At 46.3% G+C, this 22,434-nt stretch overlaps 1 protein-coding gene across 3 annotated transcripts in view; it reads left to right on the top strand.

Annotated features, from left to right (window-relative positions):
• Positions 1 to 2,168: 2,168 nt before the first annotated feature.
• The window catches only part of ITGA6 (integrin subunit alpha 6), a 77,048-nt gene continuing 56,782 nt past the window's right edge, over positions 2,169 to 22,434 (top strand). For 2 of the 3 annotated variants that reach the window (XM_060621667.3, XM_060621668.3), the window contains exon 1: positions 2,169 to 2,586. In XM_060621667.3, coding sequence (XP_060477650.1) covers positions 2,405 to 2,586 — 182 coding nt within the window. In that variant the 5' untranslated portion in view covers positions 2,169 to 2,404. The remainder of the gene's footprint in view (positions 2,587 to 22,434) is intronic. The other variant, XM_060621669.3, reaches the window with a different exon arrangement.

Here is a 22,434-nt window from a genome sequence, read left to right as displayed (position 1 = left end):
TGTCACATTGGTTTCCATACAACACCCAGTGCTCATCCCAAAAGGTGCCCTCCTCAATACCCATCACCCACCCTGCCCTCCCTCCCACCCCCCATCAACCCTCAGTTTGTTCTCAGTTTTTAACAGTCTCTTATGTTTTGGCTCCCTCCCTCTCTAACCTCTTTTTTTTTCTTTTCCTCCTTCCCCTCCCCCATGGTCTTCTGTTAAGTTTCTCAGGATCCACATAAGAGTGAAAACATATGGTATCTGTCTTTCTCTGTATGACTTATTTCACTTAGCATAACACTCTCCAGTTCCATCCACGCTGCTACAAAAGGCCAGATTTCGTTCTTTCTCATTGCCACGTAGTATTCCATTGTGTATATAAACCACAATTTTTTTATCCATTCATCAGTTGATGGACATTTAGGCTCTTTCCACAGTTTGGCTATTGTTGAAAGTGCTGCTATAAACATCGGGGTACAAGTGCCCCTATGCATCAGCACTCCTGTATCCCTTGGGTAAATTCCTAGCAGTGCTATTGCTGGGTCATAGGGTAGATCTTTTTTTAATTTTTTGAGGAACCTCCACACTGTTTTCCAGAGCGGCTGCACCAGTTTGGATTCCCACCAACAGTGCAAGAGGGTTCCCATTTCTCCACATCCTCTCCAGCATCTATAGTCTCCTGATGTGTTCATAAAAAATTTTTAATGTTTATTTATTTTTGAGAGAGAGAGCGTGAGAGCAAGAGTGGGGGAGGGGCAAAGGGAGAGGGAGACATAAAATCTGAAGCCGGCTCCAGGCTCTAGGCTCTGAGCTGTCAGCACAGAGCCAGGCGGGGCTGGAACTCACAAACCATGTGATCATGACCTGAGAGAAGTCAGAAGCTTAACCGACTGAGCCACTCAGGCGCCCCTATATACTTTTTAATTGACCTATTGCACAACAAGATCTAGTGGAGGGTCTATCTAATGACTGTAATTGAAGATATTGTAACTATGATGTGATGTAAAAAAATCTATGGGTTCTACTGGAGACTAAAGCATAAGTACTTATCCTACTGCCCCTGTGGTGCGTTGCCTACCTTCATAAAGGAAGGAAATGCTAAATGCCAATTAGAGGTTAGTGAAAATAAAAATGTAAAAATTTTTTTTGTCATCCAAATTTCACAGTAACTCTGAATTCTCTCTTCCCTGGATAAGAATCCCTGGGGATAAAGTTGCCCCAGAGATCAACACCTCACTCACTGGAGGCCCCACCCATGCTCTGGAGGCAGGAGCCTTAGGCCACCCACACAGAGCTCAGAGCTGACTCTGGGTGGGGACCTAGTCCCGGCAATTTGGGGGGCAGGAGAGAAGGGCTCCTGAGCCCTTGTCGGTACCACCTTAAATACCCATCCTTTACTGTTGAGGGGCTTCTTCTCAGCTTCAGAGCGCCTACAAACCAAGTTTCAAATTGCTGATAACAGTGTGACTTCTCCCAAAAGCTCTTCTTTTCACCTGGTCAGATCCCTCCCTGGGTGCTCTGGGTCCAGGCTGAGCTTGAGTTTTTCTCATCTGCAAAAGAAATACCCATCTCATAGGAGTGTTCGGAGGGTTAAATGAGATAATAGCTGTGAGCTGTAAATTGTATAGCACCATCAAAGTTTGGGCTATGATCATTTTTGACGGTTAGTTCTTTGAGGGCTGAAAACAATCCATGCAGCTCCCTTCCCCGAGTATCTGGCACGCGTTAAGCGCTCCATAAACACTTGTGAACTGAATGAAGTGCGCATTTGCACGTGGGCTTGGGTCGGCGAGAATCCGCTGCTTAAGGCGATCAGTGCCGGCGCAACACCAGCACGTCTCCTTGCTAACAGATAGTAAACGCCTTTCTGGCTCGGCGCCGAATTGCAACCACAATTCCCAGTGCTTCTTTCCCGAAGGACCCCCCAGACGGGGCTGCTGGGCCGAGAGCTCAAGGCCCACCCCCCAACTCCAGTCTCCCACTCCGGCTTCCGGGCCAGGTAGGCGGCTACCGGAGCGGCCAGGGGCCGGCCGGGGAGGGGCAGCGCGGGGACGCAGCGCAGCCGGGCCGGCCGGGAAGGTGCCGGCTGCGGGCCGGGTGGCGGGCGCGCGAGGAGGGGCCAGAGGGGTGGGGAGGGGCGGGGCCGGCGTCCTCGTCACTTGATAAAACGCCTGCGAGTCTCCAGAGAACAACGGGCTCATTCAGCCACCGGGAGCTGCCCGCGAGGGGGAGCGGCCAGGCGGAGTGCGCAGCTCGTCCCGGGGGTGGGGCCGGGCGCGGTGGCCGGAGGAGACTAAGGTGGCCGCGGCGGCGGCGGCGGCGGCGGCAGCAGCAGCAGCAGCAGCGCGGCAGCCTCGAACCCGGCCCCGAGCGCAGGGCGGCCGCCGCGGCTCCGGCTCCTCTCCACTTGCGCCCGCCCATGGCGGCCGCCGGGCAGCTGTGGCTGCTCTACCTGTCCGCGGGTCTCCTGCCCCGGCTCGGCGCCGCCTTCAACTTGGACACCCGCGAGGACAATGTGATCCGGAAAACTGGGGACCCCGGGAGCCTCTTTGGCTTCTCGCTGGCCATGCACTGGCAGCAAAAGCCCGAGGACAGGCGGCTGTAAGTTCCCCGACTTCCCACCCCCGCCAGGGCGCCGGCCTGCGCGCGAGCAGGGGTGAGGGCGCGCCGCGTTCCCGCCAGCCAGCCCTACCCGTGCGTCTGCCCCGCCCGGGATTCTGCCGGCCCCCGGGGGAGCGCGGCCCGCTGCTCGCCGCCCCGCCCGTCGCGGCGCCTCCCCCCATTTGGCCTTGGAAGCCGGAGGACCCGAGGGCCGAGCCCCGCGGACCCCGGCCCCGGTGCCAGGCGGGGCTGTCCTCGGCCCCGGGAGAGTTTACTTTTTTTTTTTTTTTCTTTTTAAACAAAAGTGCTTTCCGGAGGTCCTTCCCTCCGGGCATGTTTGCTGGGAACCCGGCAGGTGGCACGCTTTGCTGAGCTTCACGTGTATGTTTGGGGCGAGGGTGACCCGGGGTGTAGGGTCGCTGCATCGCTGCTGTGGGCTTGCTGGGAGCGTTGTTCCGAAAGATCCAGGCCTTTCCCAACCGCACACACTACCTGGTTTCCTTGAAGACTCGCGAGCCCGGCAGAAGTTGGAAAGCCACTTTTTATTCTGTCTTGCGTGGCTTTCTCTGAACGTAGGGCGCTCCTCTGGGAGCTATTCTACACCCCAACTTTTTTTTCCAAAAAAAAAAAAAAAAAAAAAAGATGAAATTGACCAAGCACCTGTTCTCATGACTAAGATCAGCTGAGAAAACAAGCCCCTATGAGTGGTGTTCCCGGTCCCCCGCCCAGGCCCCCAAGCGCCCGGCGGGGGGGGGGGGGTGGGTACCTCAAGACACTTTGGGCCCCTGCACTGGGCAGGCCCAAGCTGAAGAGTTAAAGCAAAATGTCCGATCTGGACTGGGGCTTTGCAAACAAGGTTTGGAAATGACCCCCCTCCCCCACCATAGCATAGCGGTGTTCCTCCCGGGAGAAAGTGGAGACTGGCACTGCTTAGCTTCTCCTTTTCTTTCTTAGACGGTGTTGGTTCCCACATGATCAAACTATTTAGGCTGGAGAGGGTTTGGGAGCTTAGTCCGCCCTAATCGCTGTGGGCCTTCATTCTTGATCTGTACTACCGAAAAATAAACTCACAGAAGGTCCCTCCTCCCTCAAGGCTTTTAGTGGAACCGAGGCCCTTCCAGGACCAACAGACCGGAGAAAGCAAAGTGCAGCCCCAGTAAAGAGAAGACTGTGTTTATGAGAGACGAATGGCATTCTAGAGCTGGAGGAAACCTTTTGATTTCTGAGTTAAGAACTTCAGAATTGGTGAATCTTAAAGTCAGGATTTTCTGATAACACCTGCTAGTGAAGCAAAGAAACTAGTAGGGGGTGGGGAGGCCCAGGGCTGGTGGTCTGAGGGCTGGCCAGCTGCTTATACTCTGCCTTCTTTTAGTAGAAATAATTGTCAAGCTGTAAATCTGAAATGAAAGGTGGTTTCTGTTACCTCAGTTAATGGATGACGTTTAGTGTTTCTGAATACTTAGTGTGTAAATGTGCTTCCACCCATATGGAGAGTTTGAATTGGTTAGTGCAGCAATGATTGTGGGCCATCGGAGGGAATACATTCTGCTTGGTATTCTCTTGACCTGACGCCTACTGAAGGTGATGGCTTCCTTGGAATACTTGTTCCAGCAAACATTGTGAAGGGGAAGTATTGGGGCAAGGAAATATCTGGGATGGAGACTTGCAAAATGTGACTTTAGCCAGGAATCTCTGTCACTACGCAGCATGCCTGCTAAAACTTGTTACTGCTGTTAGAGTCCGCTCCCCTTCTTTTGGTAAAGTATTCCAGCTTCAGGAGCAGCTTTGGTCCTCCCGGGAAAACTACACACACAGGCCATAATCACATCAGTTGTCACCTTTGACTGTAACAGTTGTGGGTGTAAATAACAGCCAGTGAGATTGAGACCCCACAACTTCTGGTCCAGTGTCCTAAACTCTGCACTCTATAGAAAAGCTCAGTAGGAGTATTTCAGGGAACCAGTGAGAGAGGCCTGAGCTCATATTCCTTCTGGGCCATGTAGCAGCTGTTAATTTATTTTGAACCTTAGTTTCTTTATCTGTAAAATGGAGCTATTACTGCTTAATAAGGTTATTGTAAGGATTAAGAGATAGCACGTACAGTGCTCAATTCCTGCCTGGCATGGATGGGTACTTGCTGACTAAGTGGCTGTTAGTGCTGATAAATTTAGAAGCACTAATTCAGTTCCTACTATGTGCCAGCTATTGGACTGGTGTTAACCATTCTGATTGTGACTGCCAAAGAGCAAAGCCAAAGTTTATTGTACATGGCGTGATGGATATCGTAAACTCTTAAGTTACATTTATGAAACCTGTGTTCAAAGCAGTTTAACTTTAATTGGTCATAATTAGACTGATAACAAAAAGTGGATTTGCTGACCAAGGGACTTCATTGAGGCAGGAGAAGTAAAGATGTGTGGGAATATCAGATGAATGCACTGTTACCGAAACTCATAGATTTTTGTGACTTAAATTTTCTACAGTCCTATTTAAATATTTAACACCAATTTGAACTCAAGTTTAGATTTTATAACAGAATAATGTATCTGAGAGCCTTGGAACATGTTGGGTGTTCCCAGGACTTTGGGGACTATAAAACTGACCTAGAGACTATAAAACTTCAGTCACAGTTTTAGACTGTGCATTAAGGAAGTTTGAGACTCCAAACGATGATGAGATAGTCGTCTGAGTTACCGAGGTCAGGGTCTGCACTCCTTGGGATCTTTCGTTTCTCTTAGATATTTAAGGTTGAGTTACCACCCCTGCCAGGTAGACGGTGCAGGATGACACCTGTGGGTATGTCCGTTCTATGAATCATCCCCCTTAGCTCTTCTTGGAAGAGACGGGTCTATGTTTGACTATAAAGCAGAAACTAGAAGGAAGAAATCTGTAAGTGCAATTCTTGTAGAGCAGTTCTGGGTTTTTCCTCGTCCGTTATCTTCTTTTGGGGAACTTTTTGATCCTCGTCATCTTCCAGAGGCTCTCCAGGCCCCTTGTCCCTTCTGACTCTGTGATGTTTGCTTTTGATTTTTCTCAGACTAGTGATGCTCCTGCTTTAAAAATCATTAACTAGAGGTCATCTAGTCCAACTGACTCCCTTTATAGATGAAGAAACTGAAGCTGAAAGTTAAGAAATGTCTGAAGTCTCACAACTGGTTCAGAATCTGAATAGAATCTGGATTTGAACTTGGTGTTTCTGACTTGTGCTCATGCCATCTCCTAAAGGAAAAGTCAGAAATGTCCTTCAGACCTGGAGGAATTGGCCGGCATCTGAGTTTTGGAAATGCACTGTGTTATGTTGATTTATTAAACTGCTTCCCATGTGAATCGGGGCTTATCCCTTATCCCTTATCCCTTATCCCTTATCCCTTGTCCTGGATAAGGGACAGGATACTTAAGCTGGGACAGGAATCCTTGAAAATTCAAAAACCAAGAATGAAGGTCTTGGATGCCTATTATGCCTATTATGCTTCCCTTTCCTTGGGGGTAGCAGAGTCCAAGGGCTACTTTGAGCAGGGAATGGCAAGGGGTTAAATAAAGGGATTTCTTTCTCTCTCTACTCTGAGCTGAAAGAGTGGATTTCACAAGTTACATTATGATAGGACTACATGGTATTTTCAAGGCATATGCTAGGTGCTATCAGGCAAAGAAATGAACATAAAACCCCTGCCCTCACATTACCTACAATCCAGCTGGGGAGACTGGTTCATCCTTTGAAAATGGTAGATAACAGTTAAACACAAAACCATCAGAACTGTCAGACACATGATACTAAGTGCTACAGATATTCAAAGGAAGAAGAAATTGCTATAGTGTAGGTTGGACTGAAAAGGCTTTCATGGAGAAATTTAAACTGGCTCCTGAGATAGGATTATGTTCTTTCTTACGATGGGCTGCCTGAGAACCAATCAGTGTTCCACATAAAACTGACCTGGTCAGCTAAACATACAATAGTATTTTCTATTATGTCTCCATTATCCCTCTTGAAAGTGCCAAATAATTCACCGGCCAATTCTGTCCACAGTAGTATGTGGAGCCCAGGTCCCGGGGTAACCATGTGCCATAGCTCCATTTGGTTACCAAAGCTTAAACTAAATCTTAATGTTATTGTTATGCTAAAACAGAGTACAATACAACTAAGAACACACAGTAACTGCTTCTTTACAAATGTGGAGAGTCTTACAAGAACATTTAACCTGACTCTTAACAAATTATTCATACCATGGGTACTCTGATCTGTTTTTCAAACCCTAAGTCATTACCTGGTTGGTCTCACACCAACCTGTGTTAAAATTAAACTGGTCTATTTATCTTTCTTGCGGAGTCCTAAGATCTCTAAGTCTCCCTGCCCATTTTGGAGCTTTCTCTAATCTCAGGACTCAAGGTGACCGAGCACAGTCCCTGGATGCTGGCCCTGGGCCACATGGCACTGTGAATGCACTCAAGAAAGCAAGCGCTAAGGCACACATCTTGGATGCAACTCTGATCCCTGGCTGGCTCCAGTCACCCCTCACTGGGCTTTTTTCAGAAGGGGAGGGAATAAGAGGCAAAGAAAGAAGAACCCGGAAGCTGATCCAAGGCCAGCTGGATAAGGGTCAATTAGAAGACAGTCCAGGCACAGATACTTAAACTGTGGGTATCCCTTATCCTATCCCAGCTAAGGGATTTTCAGGAGTGATTTTAAATTACATTTGATTTTTGCCTTAAAGGTGGCTGACCCACACTGCAGTGGGTTCTTAGGATTTGTTGGTTGTTATAATGAGACTAGATAGAGATGATGGCTGTAGAAGAAGATCCTGAAAGCACTTGGCAAGGATGTGCATGTGTCAAATGGGAGTAAGCATGTGAGGGTACTAGTGAATTGATGGCTAAAGCTTTAGTTATTCATGGCTAGTAAGGGAATCTTGGCTGTATGTAACTCTAGGGGCCGTGGTGGGGAAGCTGTTGACTTCCTCCAGTGGGAGCTATAGTCTAGATCCCAGTTGTGATTTGGTTGGGACCTTGTGTCAGAAACAGAATTCGGACGGCTTCTTGGGAGGGTGGTCAAGACTCAGCTGCAGTAATGGGCACCAGGGGCAAGGCCAGCCCCCGTTCTTTCTTACCCTTCTGTGTTTGTGTACAACTTGAAAATCAAATAACTTTATATTTGCAAGGAACCTTAGGGATTTTTTTTTTAAGTTTATTTGGGAGAAAGAGTGTGCATGTGTGTGTGCACAAGCAGGGGAAGGGCAGAGAGAGAGCATCCACGCATGCATGCAGGAAAGAGAATCAATCCTAAGCAGGCTCTACGCTCAGCATGGAGCCTGATGAAGGGCTCAATCTCAAGATCATGCGATCATGACCTGAGCCGAAATCAAGAGTCGGTCACTTAACTGAGCTACCCAGGTGCCCCAGAATATTAGGGATTCTTAAACCTGTTGGCCATCAGGGTAACTTATATAAACATATACTTCTAGGCTCATCCCAGGTCTACTGTATGTGGATGTGATCCAAGAATCTGGTCTTAAAGTTTTCTAGGTTTGAGCCAGATGAGCTTTCCTTTTTTTACACAGAAGATAGCATAATGTAGTGGGTAAGAACAAATCCTAGAGCTATAGTCTAGTTCCCAGCTGGAGCCTAGAGTCAGCTGGGATGAAATTCTGCTCTGCCAGGGGTGCCTGGGTGGCTCAGTCGGTTGAGCGTCCGACTTCGGCTCAGGTCATGATCTCGCAGCTCGTGGGTTCGAGCCCCGCGTCGGGCTCTGTGCTGACGGCCCAGAGCCTGGAGCCTGCTTCTGCTTCTGTGTCTCCCTCTCTCTCTGCCCCTAACCCACTCACATTCTGTCTCTGTCTCTCTCAAAAATAAATAAACATTAAAAAAAAAAAAAATTCTGCTCTGCCATTTACTAGCTATGACATTGTGCAGGACAGCTATAATTCTGCACCCGGTTCCAATGTATGGGCTTTTTTCCCACACACCACCAGTTGGGTAATCCTACAGTATCCAGTTGTGACACCATCTACCTGGAGATAGCATCAAATCCCACAGATTAAGGACTCAGTCCTATAAGACTGCCTTCTCCCACTTCAGATGCCAGTCCCAAGTCCAGGTTGTCACTTGTGCTTGTGATGGATGAGCTGTAGATTGGAGGTTGCTATGACCGCTCTCCTTGGGTTCAATTAATTTGCTGGAATGCCTCACAGAACTCAGAAACATTTTGCTTGCTAGATTACTGGTGTATTATAAAAAAAGTACAGCTCAAGAACAGCCAGATGGAAGGGGTGCGTAGGACAGGGACGAGCTTCCATGCCCTCTCCAGGTGTGCCACCCTCCCTTAAATTTTTACATGTTCACTAAGCAGAGGTTCTCCAAACTCCATCCTTTTGCATTTTTAAGGAGGCTTCATTACATAGGCATGAATGATTAAGTCATTGGCTATTGGTGATTGACCTCAGCCTCCAGCCCCTTTCCTTCACTGGAGGTCAGGAGGGTAGGACTAGGAAGTTCCAACCCTCTAATCAAGCAGTTGGTTCTCATGGCAGTCAGCCCCCATCCTTAAAGTGTGGTCCAAAAGGAACCATGGACAAAGACCAAATATATGTATTTCTTTTTTAAATGTTTTTTTTTTTAATGTTTTATTTCTGAGACAGAGACAGAGCATGAATGGGGGAGGGTCAGAGAGAGGGAGACACAGAATCCGAAACAGGCTCCAGGCCCTGAGCTGTCAGCACAGAGCCTGATGCGGGACTTGAACTCACGGACCATGAGATCATGACCTGCGCCGAAGTCGGCCGCCCAACCGACTGAGCCACCCAGGCGCCCCTTAAATGTTTATTTTTGAGAGAGAGCGTGAGTGCCCAGGCAGGGGAGGGGCAGAGAGAGAGGGGGACAGAGGATCTGAAGCCAGCTCCATGCTGACAGCAGCAAGCCCCATGCAGGGCTCGAACTCACGAGCTGCAAGATCATGACTTGAGCTGAAGTCAGACGCTCAACCAACTCAGCCATCCAGGCACCCCCAAACATATGTATTTCTTACTTTAAATCACAATATCTAATCTGTCTATGCTCTCCTTACACAATTGTAAAGGAGGATAATTGTACCTTAGAATAGTCCTGGCCCAGAATAAGCACTTGGTGTTTGTTAAATAAATGTGGAAACCAAGGCTGTAAGGAGGTGAAGTGACCATGGCACGTTGTTGGGCAGGTTGGTTCTCAATCTACATCTTGCATCCTTCTTGGCCTGTGCAGCATGTGGTTTCTCCTTTCGGGTTTGAGTTTGATCATGGTTAAGTGTACATCCTGCCTTTAATTCCATTCTGTAGTTACCATGTTTGGAAAGTACATCTCCGAGGAACTGTGCCTCGTAGTCTTTTGGTAGCTGCCAAGCAGTAGATGAATACCAGTGTGGTTTCACTATGTGGAGGAGATCAGGAGGCAGACTGGTGCAGGGGCAGTGAGGTGCTGGGCGGGCAGTGACTTTGTGCACAGGATACCCTTGGAGCGTGGATTGTGACGTTGCAGGATGCAGTTAATAAGGAACACCAACTGCTCGGTTTCCAGATCTCCTCAGACCTCTGACTTTGGAAGTACCCCCTCACCCTTATCCTTGGGAGACTGGGTAATTTGCACTTCCCCCAGGGCAGGGTTGATGATGATTTCTTTTCCTGGTCCTTTGGCATTAATGTATGGTAGGAAAGCTGGATCTGTTTGTGCAAAGCTGGGTCTGATGGTTCACAGTGAAGCTGCTGAACGTTGAAGGTGCACGGACAAAGTGTGGAAGTAATGTTCTAGCAGATTTCTGTTTCCTAAGCTGGCACTTGGAATTGGAAATGAGTGATCCCTTGGAACTAAATTAAGAGACTAATTGTTAATTAGCCCTGAACTAGGACAGGTAGATTGGCTCTTCACAAGTGTCTGTGCCTATTAGCCTAATAACAGGGTGGAATGATCACCATCTAATCTGCTGCTGTCTGGCTTTTCTGGTTACAGGTAAAGAAAGCAAGACAATCCCAAGTCAGTTTACTCCATAGTTGGTGTGCGTGTAGAATGACTTCTTTCACAGGCCACAGGGTAGCCCAGTCAGACCCCAATTTGCTCTCTTGCTGTGTGTCTGTGTCTTTCTCTCTCTCTCTCCCACACACATGCTGGATGCTAGGGTCAGTTACTGTTGTCACTTTGCCTAATCCCAAATTGGGAGAAAGACTTTAGAAAACATTTAAGACTCTGAAACCAATGAAATTGCACAGAAGGCTGTTCTGAATTGGGGGGGTGGGGCGAGCGTTATTGAAGCAAGCGTGGAAGGCGAAAGCAAGTACCATGAAGCCACAGATGTCCGCTCGCATGTTTATTTGCTAACCAGCAACATATATTTTGTGTGTCGTACAATCCGAAGATTACTTTTTTTTGAAGAACCACTTCAGATATAGTATAGGAAAACCTTTTAGCAAAATATGCTTTCTAAGCCTGGAAGCATAGAAATAAAAATAAACTTTGGAATAATGTGAAAGGGGCACGCTGGTTAATGATATGAAGAATAAACGGAGCACAGAGTAATGCCTGTTTACCCGAGGTCTCTGTTTGCTTTGTTTGGTGATATCAGTGTCACTGTAGTTTCTTCATTTTGTAAAGGACATCGATTTGTACTGAGGTTATTTTAAGCGTGGGTGTGGGGGGAAGTGTACAAATGATGGTAAACATTTCAGGCCCATAAGGGTAGGATGTCACTGAACTAGAAGTCTCTTGAGCCAAATAGCCTCTTGTCTTCGCAGAATTAGAGCCCTTCTCTTTAGGATATACTGCCATTGATAAAGCAGCATGATCTAAAGTTAGCAAGAGGATCCTCATCAAGGTGAATCACAGCCAGGGGTGTGGGATGGTTATTCCTGGTGTGAATGGACCACTTGATTGATAGCAGTGGGACTTTGAAGTCCTGTTTTTCTTTCTATTTGCTGAGGAGAGTAAGCAGCCCTTCCTGGGTCCCTTTCCCACTGATCCATCTGTCAGATGATGGTCTGAGCCCCCTCCAACTGGCAGTGTAGGACCCTCTCATGAGAACAAGGGTTGTTTTTTTTTTTTTAACTTTTTGTTTTTCTTTTTAGTGCTTATTTATTTTCGAGAGAGACAGAGACAGAATGCGAGTGGGTTAGGGGCAGAGAGAGAGGGAGACACAGAATCCGAAGCAGGCTCCAGGCTCCGAGCTGTCAGCACAGAGCCCGATGCGGGGCTCGAACTCACGAGCTGTGAGATCATGACCTGAGCCGCGGTCGGACGCTTAACCGACTGAGCCACCCAGGCGCCCCGAGAACGAGGGTATTTTGAAGTGAAATGGACATGTTCAGAATTCTGCAAGGCTCTGGTGAGATTGGAGATCAGTAGGAAAAGGTATTTAAAATATGTGGGGTGAAGAGAAGTGTTGAAAACCAATTGACTGGGGCTTAAGGAATCCAGCTTTGCTGTGACACAAATAAACCTAAGAGTTTTCAAACAAGGAGAAGCTTAAAGAGACTCAGATGTGATCAGGTGGATACGTAAAGACATAATTCTAGGAAAATGGCACTTGCCCTTGAGGCCTTCTGGCTGCTCGTGGGACCTGGCCTAGGTGCCAGCACTTAGGACAATATTCAGAAAAAGTTGAGAGGTGACTTAAAGAGCTGGGTAATGAAGAGGTCTCACGTGAACCCACAAATGCAAGAGGTAGGCCTGGACACTGTTGGGCCTTTTAGAGGCTCAAGGACAGAGGACCTGGAGAAGGAGGGTACTGATTTAGATGATCCAAAGCCCAAGGTAGGGCTTTGGGGGCCAGCTGGAAAAGAGTTTTAATGCTTAGGACATGGTAAAGCCAATTCAGATACCATATCCTATCAGCCAGTTCAGAAAGAAATGTGTCTTCTAAGCCTTATATTTAGAAAGGGCCCAGGGCTGCTACAGAGATTATTAGCTGAGGGTGGAGACGTGGAGACGCCTCCTCACTCAGGATGATCCCAGGAGGTGATGGCTGCAAGATGAGAATCCCCCAAGTTCAGCAGCACCATGATCCAGAAGCCGTCTGAGAAGGTTTTTCACTGTTGTAGGGTAAGAAATTGATCTTTTGTAAGCTCATTTATTTCTATGTGTGCACATTTATGTATAAATGTATAGTTTATGTTTCAACTTAAAGGGATTTTTTTTTTCTCACTTTACCATGACGAACAAGTAAAAACTTAGAGGGGAACGTGCTCTGGACGTCTAGGAGAAACCATAATCAACTTTTTTGGGGTTTTGCTATAGAAGTTGTAAGTTCAACAGATACTCAGTGAGCGTTTACTATGTATTAGGCACTGTTCTAGTGCAGGAGCTATGGCAGCAAATTAAATAGATAAAATCCCTGCTTAGTTCTGTTGGGGGAGACAGACAAATAGGGGTATTATGTTAGAAGGTAGTAAGCAATACAGAGGAAAAGAAAGTGGAGAAAGGAACTGGGGGGTTGTTTGGCAGTAGGTCAGCCGGGGAGGACTTCACTGAGAAGGCAAAACTGCAAACCATGACAGTATTGGGGGGAAAGAGTGTTTTGGGCAGCAAGAACACCAAGTGCAAAGGTACTGGGGCAGAAGCATGCCTAGCAAATTAAGAACAGCAAGGAAGCCTGTATTTTCCTTGAAGGCAAATTGTGCAGAACCTCATAGATCATTGAAAGACTTTGGCTTTACTCTTGACTGAGGTGGGAATCCATTGCAGGGTTCTGAGAAGAATATGACATGTTCTGACTTAGATTTTAAATGGTTTTCTCTAGCTGCTGGATTGAGCATAGACTCTATGAGGGCAAGGATAGATGTGATACTAATTAAGAGGCTCCTGTAATAATAGATAAGAGATGATGGTAGTTTGGACCAACGTGGTTGCAAATGATTGGATTCTGGATCTATTTTCAAAATGGAGTCAATAGGATGAAGCAAGAGAGAGAAGAAAACAGTATCTTCAGGGTTTTTGGGCTGAGCACCTGGAAGGATAAAGTTGTCCTATGATGGTTTAGGACAGAGCATAAGAGGAATGGATTTTGGGGGAAGAGCAGGAGTTTGATTTTAGACACGTTAGGTTTGAGAGGTTGAGACACCCCAGTGGAGGTGTTGCATTGGCTGTTGAAGTTGGGGAGGTTTGGGTGGAAGATACGAACAGTACAGTCCTGGGCCTCCTGGTGGACTGAATGATGAATGAGGTCAAGGGAGTGGGAGTAGAGTCTAAGGGCAGAGCTTTAGGGTACTCCTGTGCAGGCGTTAGGGAGAAGGGGGGCATGGCTAGTAAGCAGGAGTAGATGTGCGCTCCTGGAAGTCACGTGATGAAGGCATGTTGGAGAGGGGATGATCCATCAGTTGTGTCAATGACACTGCAAGCTGATTACTGGGATAGCAATGTGGATGCCATCTGCAACCTGATCAGAGCACTTGTGGAGGTCTGGGAGCCATGCCTGGCTGGAGTGGGTTAGTGAGAATAGAAGAGGAGTTGGAGACAAAAAGTAGGAAGTCAAAATTTTGTTGAAGAGGGGAACAGAGCAAGAATGGAGGAGAAAATGGGGTCAAGAAGGAATTTTATTATTTTTACGGTGGGAGCAATTGATAGTGAGCTGGGCCATTGATGAGGATGATTGAGTAGAAAAGGCAAAGTGAGCGTAGGAGACGGGAGGGTTGTCAGTGTGCTAGCTGTGACCACAGCACAGGTGGCTCATCACACCACAGAGTAAGGGCGTACAGATGCAGGCCGGTGGGTTCTTGTCCTGGTGGGAGGCTGCGAGAAGTTTTTTTCTGGTTGCTTCTCATTTCTCATCAATAACAGTAGCTCATTAGCCCAACGTTACTCAATACCTGTGTAGAAGTTTGCCTTGCAGGGGTAAGAACTCCATTCTAGACATAGAGGAATGTGGGATTGGAATCCCCGCTTCTTCACATTCTGTGGATTTGACCTTGGGCGGGTTGCTTGTCCTCCTCAGGAAGGTGGAGGTACTAACGGTACCTACCCCATAGGGTTGTGAAGAGGGAATGCAGTGAGGATAAAGCTCTTGGCATAGTGCCTGGCACATCCAGTCAACATCATCTTTTACTGTTGTGGGCCCCTTAGCAGTAAACGCTGCTGTAGCGATCTTGTCTCGACAGTCTGGCAGGCAGCAGATGCTCCTCTGGGGGGTTAGGTCAAAGGTGAAGTTGCCCCACGGGCAGGGCTGTCACCGGAGTTGGGAGCTGTCCGTAGGCAGACAGGAACTATAGTCTCGCCTTGAGGAGAAGAAAGGGAAACATGGGACTTGGAAGAAGGAAGAGAAAATGGCAACACATCAAAATCCTTTAGCCATCTCTAGTTCCTTGTGCTATATTTGAGCTGCAGAAAACTGCAGCTTTTTATTTTGTTCAATTCTTACAAGGCTCATATTAGGTGTTGAGTGAACATCACCCATACGGGAGTATATGCAGCTCCAGGATCTGGAACGGTCTAGGATGGCGTAGTGCCCATGTGTCCATCATCCTCCCGCCGTAGGCATCAGGGCATCGGCAGGCAGGGATGTGCTGTGCAGGGTGGCAGTGAGCCAGGAACACAGCAGGAGTGCTGTCGCCTTGCTTCCTGCTCCTGGGGCCTGGTTGATTGTCTTTGTAATCCTGGTTAACGTATCTAGTGTACCACGGTGTGTATCCAGTCAGAGTGACTTAGGGCCTCGTTGAATTGTCAAGAAGGTAGAAAACTAGACTAAATAACCCTTTGGGGTCTAAAATACTGCCAATTTTCAGCCTCTTCTCACAAGACGAGTGGTATAGGCTAACTGGGTAGCTTGACGTAAATCTGAATCTAAAAGGATATAATAGACTGTCTCTGAAATTATGCAAGAGGGTGACTCATCAGGACCTTATCCTCTATTGCCCTGGGGTGTGCCACAAATTAATTACAGAACATCTCCCTGAGGCAGCATGGTGGTGAGTTATTAAAAAAAAAAAAAAAAAAGTTATCTCTTTCTAGTGCAGAATGAAATATATGTAAGTTTTTAATCTAAAACATGAGGCTTTAAAGACAGTTTAAGCTTTTAGGCATTTTGGGCTATGCCCCCGTGCATGTTCACCTTCTCCCTGGTCATTCACTGCTTTCGTGGAAGTGGTTGAGAAGCACCCACCAGCCTCCTCTCTATAGAGAGACAGCTGAGACCTAGAATAGTGACAGCTAGATAATGGCAGTGAGGGCCTTGGCACACAGCTGCCTGATGCCTAGTCCCTCTAATGCTGTGCCCTACACTTCTACCTTTTGGTAAAGCAGGCTGTTCTTGGAATTAATCATGGGCCACATAATCTTGCCCTTAATAGAGCAGTGTCCTATGTTTTTAAGTGTCTCTCTGGAATAAGGATAGCAAGTATATAGCCACTGTTGCCCTTTTACCCTGCTAATTGTGGGCACTCCAAGTGAGCATGGCACTTCTTTCAGCCGAGTCTTAGAATTCTCCAGGTCAGCATAAGTTAGCCTCCGCTGGTGAATGGTTGTCTGCACATAAGACAACACCTGTCTGCCTACTTGGTCTGGCCAGATCCCCTGCTATGGAAGGCACTCTCTGTATAAATGTCTGCCTGATGGATATTATCCCTACTGGTTTGAGAGCTTCTTAAGAGCAAGGCTGATAGCTTGTCCATTTTTGGCTCAGATTTCATGGAAATGGGTACCCGGTGGTACTGGTTGAGCTCTTGGAGTTGATTTAATTTCCCAAATACATTAAGGACTTCTAGAGAACAGGAAGTGGGATGACCATTTTTTTAAGAATGATTCTTTGGGGCGCCTGGGTGGCTCAGTCGGTTAGGCTGCCGACTTTGGCTCAGGTCACGATCTCGCGGTCTGTGAGTTCGAGCCCCGCGTCAGGCTCTGTGCTGACAGCTCAGAGCCTGGAGCCTGTTTCAGATTCTGTGTCTCCTTCTCTCTGACCCTCCCCTTTCATGCTCTATCTCTCTCTGTCTCAAAAATAAATAAACGTTAAAAAATTTTTTTTAAAAAAAAGAATGATTCTTTCATCTTGGTACTGTTCTTTTGTTTACCATCTTAACGATTTTTAGGTGTACATTTCGGCAGTGTTAAATATAGTCACATGGTTGTGAATACTTTGGTACTTCTTTTAAAAAAATTTTTTTTCAATGTTTATTTATTTTTGAGAGACAGAGACAGAGTGCGAGCAAGGGGAGGGGCAGAGAGAGAGGAGGAGACACAGAATCTGAAGCAGGCTCCAGGCTCTGAGCTGTCAGCACAGAGCCCGACACGAGGCTTGAACCCCCAAACCATGAGATTGTGACCTGAGCCGAAGTTGGCTGCCCAACTGACTGAGCCACCCAGACGCCCCTGGTACTTCTTAAACTTGTTTTGGAGCCACCAGAAATCAGCTTGTCCATGTTATGAGGCCAGAAAATATTGACCCGCTAAACTTAAAATAACTAAGTAGAGACTTGTGCTACACCCTGTCATCTGATAGAATATTCTAATGTAGATTAGTGGCAACGGAATTAAAAGTTTAACAAATTTATGGTAGAAGTTAAAAACCCCCTTGCGTAGCTTAGTGTGTGTTTTCCAGTTTCGGAAGGGCTGCTCCGGTTGGACCCACAGCTGTGCTCCCAGCTCCACGTGTGGAATGCCCAGGCTCCTCAACACCTGCCCTTTGAAAAACCAAAGTAATTGGTTTTCAGTTTCTAACTGAGTGAAAGAGAAAATCGCAGCAAATACCAAGCCTGGCCGTATTCGTTTGTTTGTCACTTACGTCTTGCTGCTCTTCCTAACTCAGCAGCTTTAGAATGAAACCTCCATTTCAGTGGCACCCTGAGGTCAGGTCAGAGTTGAGGTTTGGTCTGACAGTGGCACATTTGCCGGTTGAAGTTTGAAAGGAAGTGTGTGTGTGTGTGTGTGTGTGTGTGTGTGTGTGTGTGTTCAGGGAACATCAGATTAGACTAACAGCTGTCCCTAGCAGTATGGTCATCATTAGCTTGTCTTGCACATTCTTTCCTTGTTCCTACCTCCCCACCCCCAGCTTCCTTTGGAGCCATGTTCATCTGTTACCTGGGAGCAGCTTTATTTTCTTTCTCTGTTCCTCATCTCTTTGATTTTTCTAGTGACTAATTTCTCTATTCTGTTTAGCTTAATAAACTCTTTTTATTCTTACTGATGTGTGTATCATGGAATTTCTAGTAAGCTATTTGGGAGCCGTCAGAATAGAAACTCACTGATGGTTCTGAATTGTGGGCCCTCAGAAGGCAGAGAATTGCGTCTGATTTACCTGTGCCTTCCTGGGGCTTTAATGTGGAGCCTGGCACACGTCATTCCTCAAAATAAAACAGAAAAGTGCTTTAAAAGAAATCTAGGCCTATGCACAAGCCATAGATGTTTTCATCTGCACACAAAGAGTGGGCGTATTCTAGTAATATCACCCAATAATGCTTTTGTGGATTTCTTTATCACTGGAATTATTTATCACCTGCAGAAGTTGGCAAGGAACCCAATAAATGACCTAGAAAGGTAGACCATCTCCCTTGTTTTATGGATCAAGGAATGGAGGCCTAGAATTTGTTGTAGGTCATGTAGCCAGCCACTGGTGAAGCTGCCCCTGTGTCCCTCCTCCATCCAGAAGTCTTTGTACACTTGAACCCCCGTCCTCCACCTCCACCCCCAAGCAGGGGTCTGTGTAGTCCATGCTTCTGTTTTTATAAGAGAAGCTTAAGCAGATCTGTTCAAGTCCTACCAAGCCTCTCTGAAAATCTTTTCTCATCAAAAAGAGCTGCCATCTTGAGTCCCTGAGCTAAGCGTTTCTTGATGAGGAGCTGGGCCTGGATTTGCCTTTGACCACAAATCCAGAAGCAGTTATGTGTTCCCTGTATGGATCCCCACACCCTCTGGTATGTTCCTGGACCAGGAGTCCTGGTCGCCTACACTCCTCTCATTCATGCTGTAGATTAGATGAAAGGTGAGGTGCCTGACTCAGTCCATGACTCATTCCTGCTCCTCCCTTTAGCAGGTGGTTACTGCAGAGAGGGTTGGGTAGTGTCCATAGCATGGAAGACTAAGGCATTTAAACCCAGCAGCTATTTATAAATAGCTCTGTATATTGGGATGCCTCTGAACTCGGTAGATTCATCCCCTTCTAAAGGAGGATAGGAGGAGTGAGAATTGTGTCGATGTTCTTCTGTAGCTGACATGTTCCCCTGAATGCTATTAGCAGTGTGGACTTTTATGATGAGTGTGCAGCTTCCTCTTGGTGTCCATGCATTTTACTCTCTAGCTCACTTGACCATGGTGGGAAGCTTGTCCACCTTCTCAGTTGTTTGGATTTCCTCTCCTCAGTATCTTTCAACTTCTGCCCTCCATGTGGACTTGATTGTAATGCCCAGATGGCCAGCACAGTACGGGTTATATGCTTCTTTATTGCTGTGTCCTCATGCCTCTGGAATGGGCTGTAAAAATCAGCTTTTGACTTTTGCCTGCCTGCAGCTGCCTACATAAAGATAGCATGTGTGAGCTTGTCTTCTGCAGTTCTGAGCTTTGCTTTCTTCATGACTTCCAGGCACAGATTTTAACCTCCGTGACCATCTCTGTCCTTTACTCTGCAGGATTTTCAGTGACCCAGTGTTCATTGGCTGACATTATTTTTAAAAGTACATTTAAGTTTATTTTTGAATAGGTAATATAGTCACAGGTACAAATACAAAAGCTACAAAAAGATGTGAAGTGAAAATCACCCTCCCACCCCTGGTCTCCAGTTACCCTGTACTTCTCAGAGTCAACCGTTGTTTAACCAGCTTGTTGTGAATCCTTGCACAGGTACTTAAACATTTATAAGCAAATACATGCATTTTGTTTTTACACTTATGGTAACATGCTGTATATATTCTTTTGCACCTTGCTTTTTTTCTCTTGACATGTTTTAGAGCTTGTGTGATGTAAATAAAGAGCTTCTTTGGTATTTAAAAAAAAATTTTTTTTAACGTTTATTTATTATTGAGAGAGAGAGACAGAGCATGAGCATGGGAGGGGCAGAGAGAGAGGGAGACACAGAATCTGAGGCAGGCTCCAGGTTCTGAGCTATCAGCACAGAGCCCGACACAGGGCTCGAACTCACAGACCATGAGATCATGACCTGAGCTAAAGTCGGCCGCTCAACTGACTGAGCCACCCAGGCACCCCTCCTTGATATTTTTAAAGTCTGCATACTGTTCGGTTTTAAGAGGGAGCCATGATTAATTTAACCAATCTGGATGTTCAAGTAATTTCTAATCTTTTGCTGTTAAAAGCAGTGCTGTAGTGAAGAACTTTATACCCTCCTTTGCTTTACCTTAAGTCAAGGGTCAATTCCCAGCATGATGGTTTGCCCAGCATTGTTTTAATGAACATAGTTGATTCTTGAGGAGTGACTGGCTGCTCTTCGTGACTGCCTATCACGAATGATGTCCTACCATCTGATACTGTCACAGACTACTACCCTGCCATTGGGGTTACTGGAATCTTCTCAACAACTATAATTAACAGTCTTTTAAAAAAATTGTTTTTAATGTTTATTAATTTTGAGAGAAAGAGAGAGACAGTGACAGAGAGTGAGTGACGGAGGGACAGAGAGAGGAAGACCCTGAATCTGAAGAAGAGCCTGGAGCCTCCAGGCTCTGAGCTGTCAGCACAGACTCCCATGGGGCTCTCAAACCCATGAACCGTGAGATCATGACCTGAGTGAGGGTCCGGTGCCTAACCAACTAAGCCACCCAAGTGCCCCTACAATCGACAGTCTTACATTCAAACTGTTGGATTCCTAATGGCTTCAGCATTTGTGCTCCCCCTGTACTTAGACTTGTTAAAAACTATTTGCAAGTCAGAGTGGCATGTTGGAATGTGTGTTAACTGAATACTGATAAGAGCATCACTGCATCAGAGTTTACAAGGTTATTTGATGTTATTTTGTTTGATCCTTGCAACACCCTATGAGAAAATTTAGAACCATTTCACAGATGATACCCAGCTGTACATACATCCAGGCGGTACAGCCAGGATTTGAACCCATCAGGTCTTCTGGTTAACTCCCTCAGTGTTTCCGATTATGGTTTTTGCCTTGGCAGTCTGCTCTGGGACAGGTTAGAAGGTGTGAGCCGTCCCTAGGCGGTAACTGCTACAAGCATGTGCCCTATTGTTCTGACCGCAGCAGGTCCAAGCAGAACTGTTGCTCAGCCAGGGTATGCCGGTGAAGCAGTACTTGTTGTTCGACTATTGAAATGCTTCTAGTTGGCAAATAGTTATGTCCCAAACCCCCTGAGTGTCCCTTGACAACTGCGCTGGCCGCTCGGCCTGGATGCTCCCGCCATGTTTCCCCACAATCCAGCCACTAAAGGGGAGGTGTCCTAACACAACAGGGGGCTTCTGGGTGCATCTCCAATACTTTGCCACCATCTGTGCTAATTGGTCACTAAATACTTCTAAATATCTTTAAATGCAGGCGTGGAGTGGTAAACAGCATAAATGTTTAGCAGTGTACCTTCTATAAATCTTGTATACACTTTTGAAATGGTATTTTTTTGTTCACAGTATCCTTATTTCTAAATCTTTTTTTTTTTTTTTTTTTTTTTTTTTTTTTTTTTTTTTTTTACCTGAAAGACCTCTTTTGGCTTTGCTTTTTTGTGTTGTTTTTGGTGTTGATTGTTCTGCCATAGCGTATAAAAATCAGGGTAGCTGGTTTGAGGTGTCTGGGAACCGGAACTCCTTCTCCCTGCGACTGCACCATGGATAGCCTCAACCTCGTAATCCAGGAGGGCGGCGTCTGAGTTCTAGGGGGACAAACGAGGGGACAAAGAATAGAGCCAAAGGCACACGGGCACCATCTCTTAAAGGAGATTCCTGGAAGCAGCAATGTGATACCTTGTCTTGCATCCCCTTTAGCAGGACCGAGTTCTGTGGCAAGTCCAGCTGGAAAGGGAGGCTGGCATGAGCTGCCTTTTTTCAGGGTGGCCTGGTGCCTCGATAATCCTTTCACTGTGGGAAGAGCGGAGAACCGGTCGGTACTGGGCCACAGCCGGCAGCCTCTGGCCCAGCTAAGCCTGTCGTTTCAGTTAGCTCATTTAGAAAATAAACTATGTGATATTAATTTCCTTTTCTAAACATTGAAACATTTGGATTTCCTGAGATATTGGAATAGTAAAATGGATATGGTGACTAACCAGGTGTGTGTTTTTTAAATATACCTTTTGTCTCCCTGGTTTTTATTAATATTTTACTGAAGAGTGATGGAAATTGAAAGTCACTTTTTCCTTTGCAAGTAACTATTTGGTACCAGCTTTTAGGAATGACTTTTTTTCCCCCCAAGAGTTAGCACTGATAGGATTGATGCATGGTACATTGGGCATATAAAAACCTGCTTGGTAACAACATACTCAAGTCTAGAATTATTACATGTAATAAATTACTTCTAAAATAAACTTCATTCATTTAACTGAGCTTACTGTGTACCTACTGTGTGCCAAGCAGTGTGTGAAGATTGGGGATGGGAGGCTGGGCTCACTGCCCAGCTCGTACAGGTTCTCAGACTTGGATCCTTGAAAGGTCAAGTCACCAGAAGGACAAATGTGACTCGATTTGGCAGCCGGGAAGTCAGGTATCTGAAAATTCAGAAGCACAGGAAGTGATCAAATGGCACGTTTGACAAGGTCAGGCAGCTGCTTTGTAAAACTAAAGGAATAGTTTTGCTCGGAGACCTTTCATTTTCCCTCTTCTTACTGCAGTGGATAATAGCGTTTTTATTACAGTTCTTTGAGTGATGACATACCAGTAATGATTTGCTTGATCTGCTGAAAAGCTCTTTTCGCTAATGATATTATTTTTTAAATGAGCTGGTTATGTATTAATACCTATACTTTCTCAATTTTT

Source organism: Panthera onca, chromosome C1 (genome assembly GCF_046562875.1).
Source record: "Panthera onca isolate mPanOnc1 chromosome C1, mPanOnc1 haplotype 2, whole genome shotgun sequence".
NCBI lineage: Eukaryota > Metazoa > Chordata > Mammalia > Carnivora > Felidae > Panthera > Panthera onca.
This window is presented reverse-complemented; position numbering and strand designations above follow the sequence as displayed.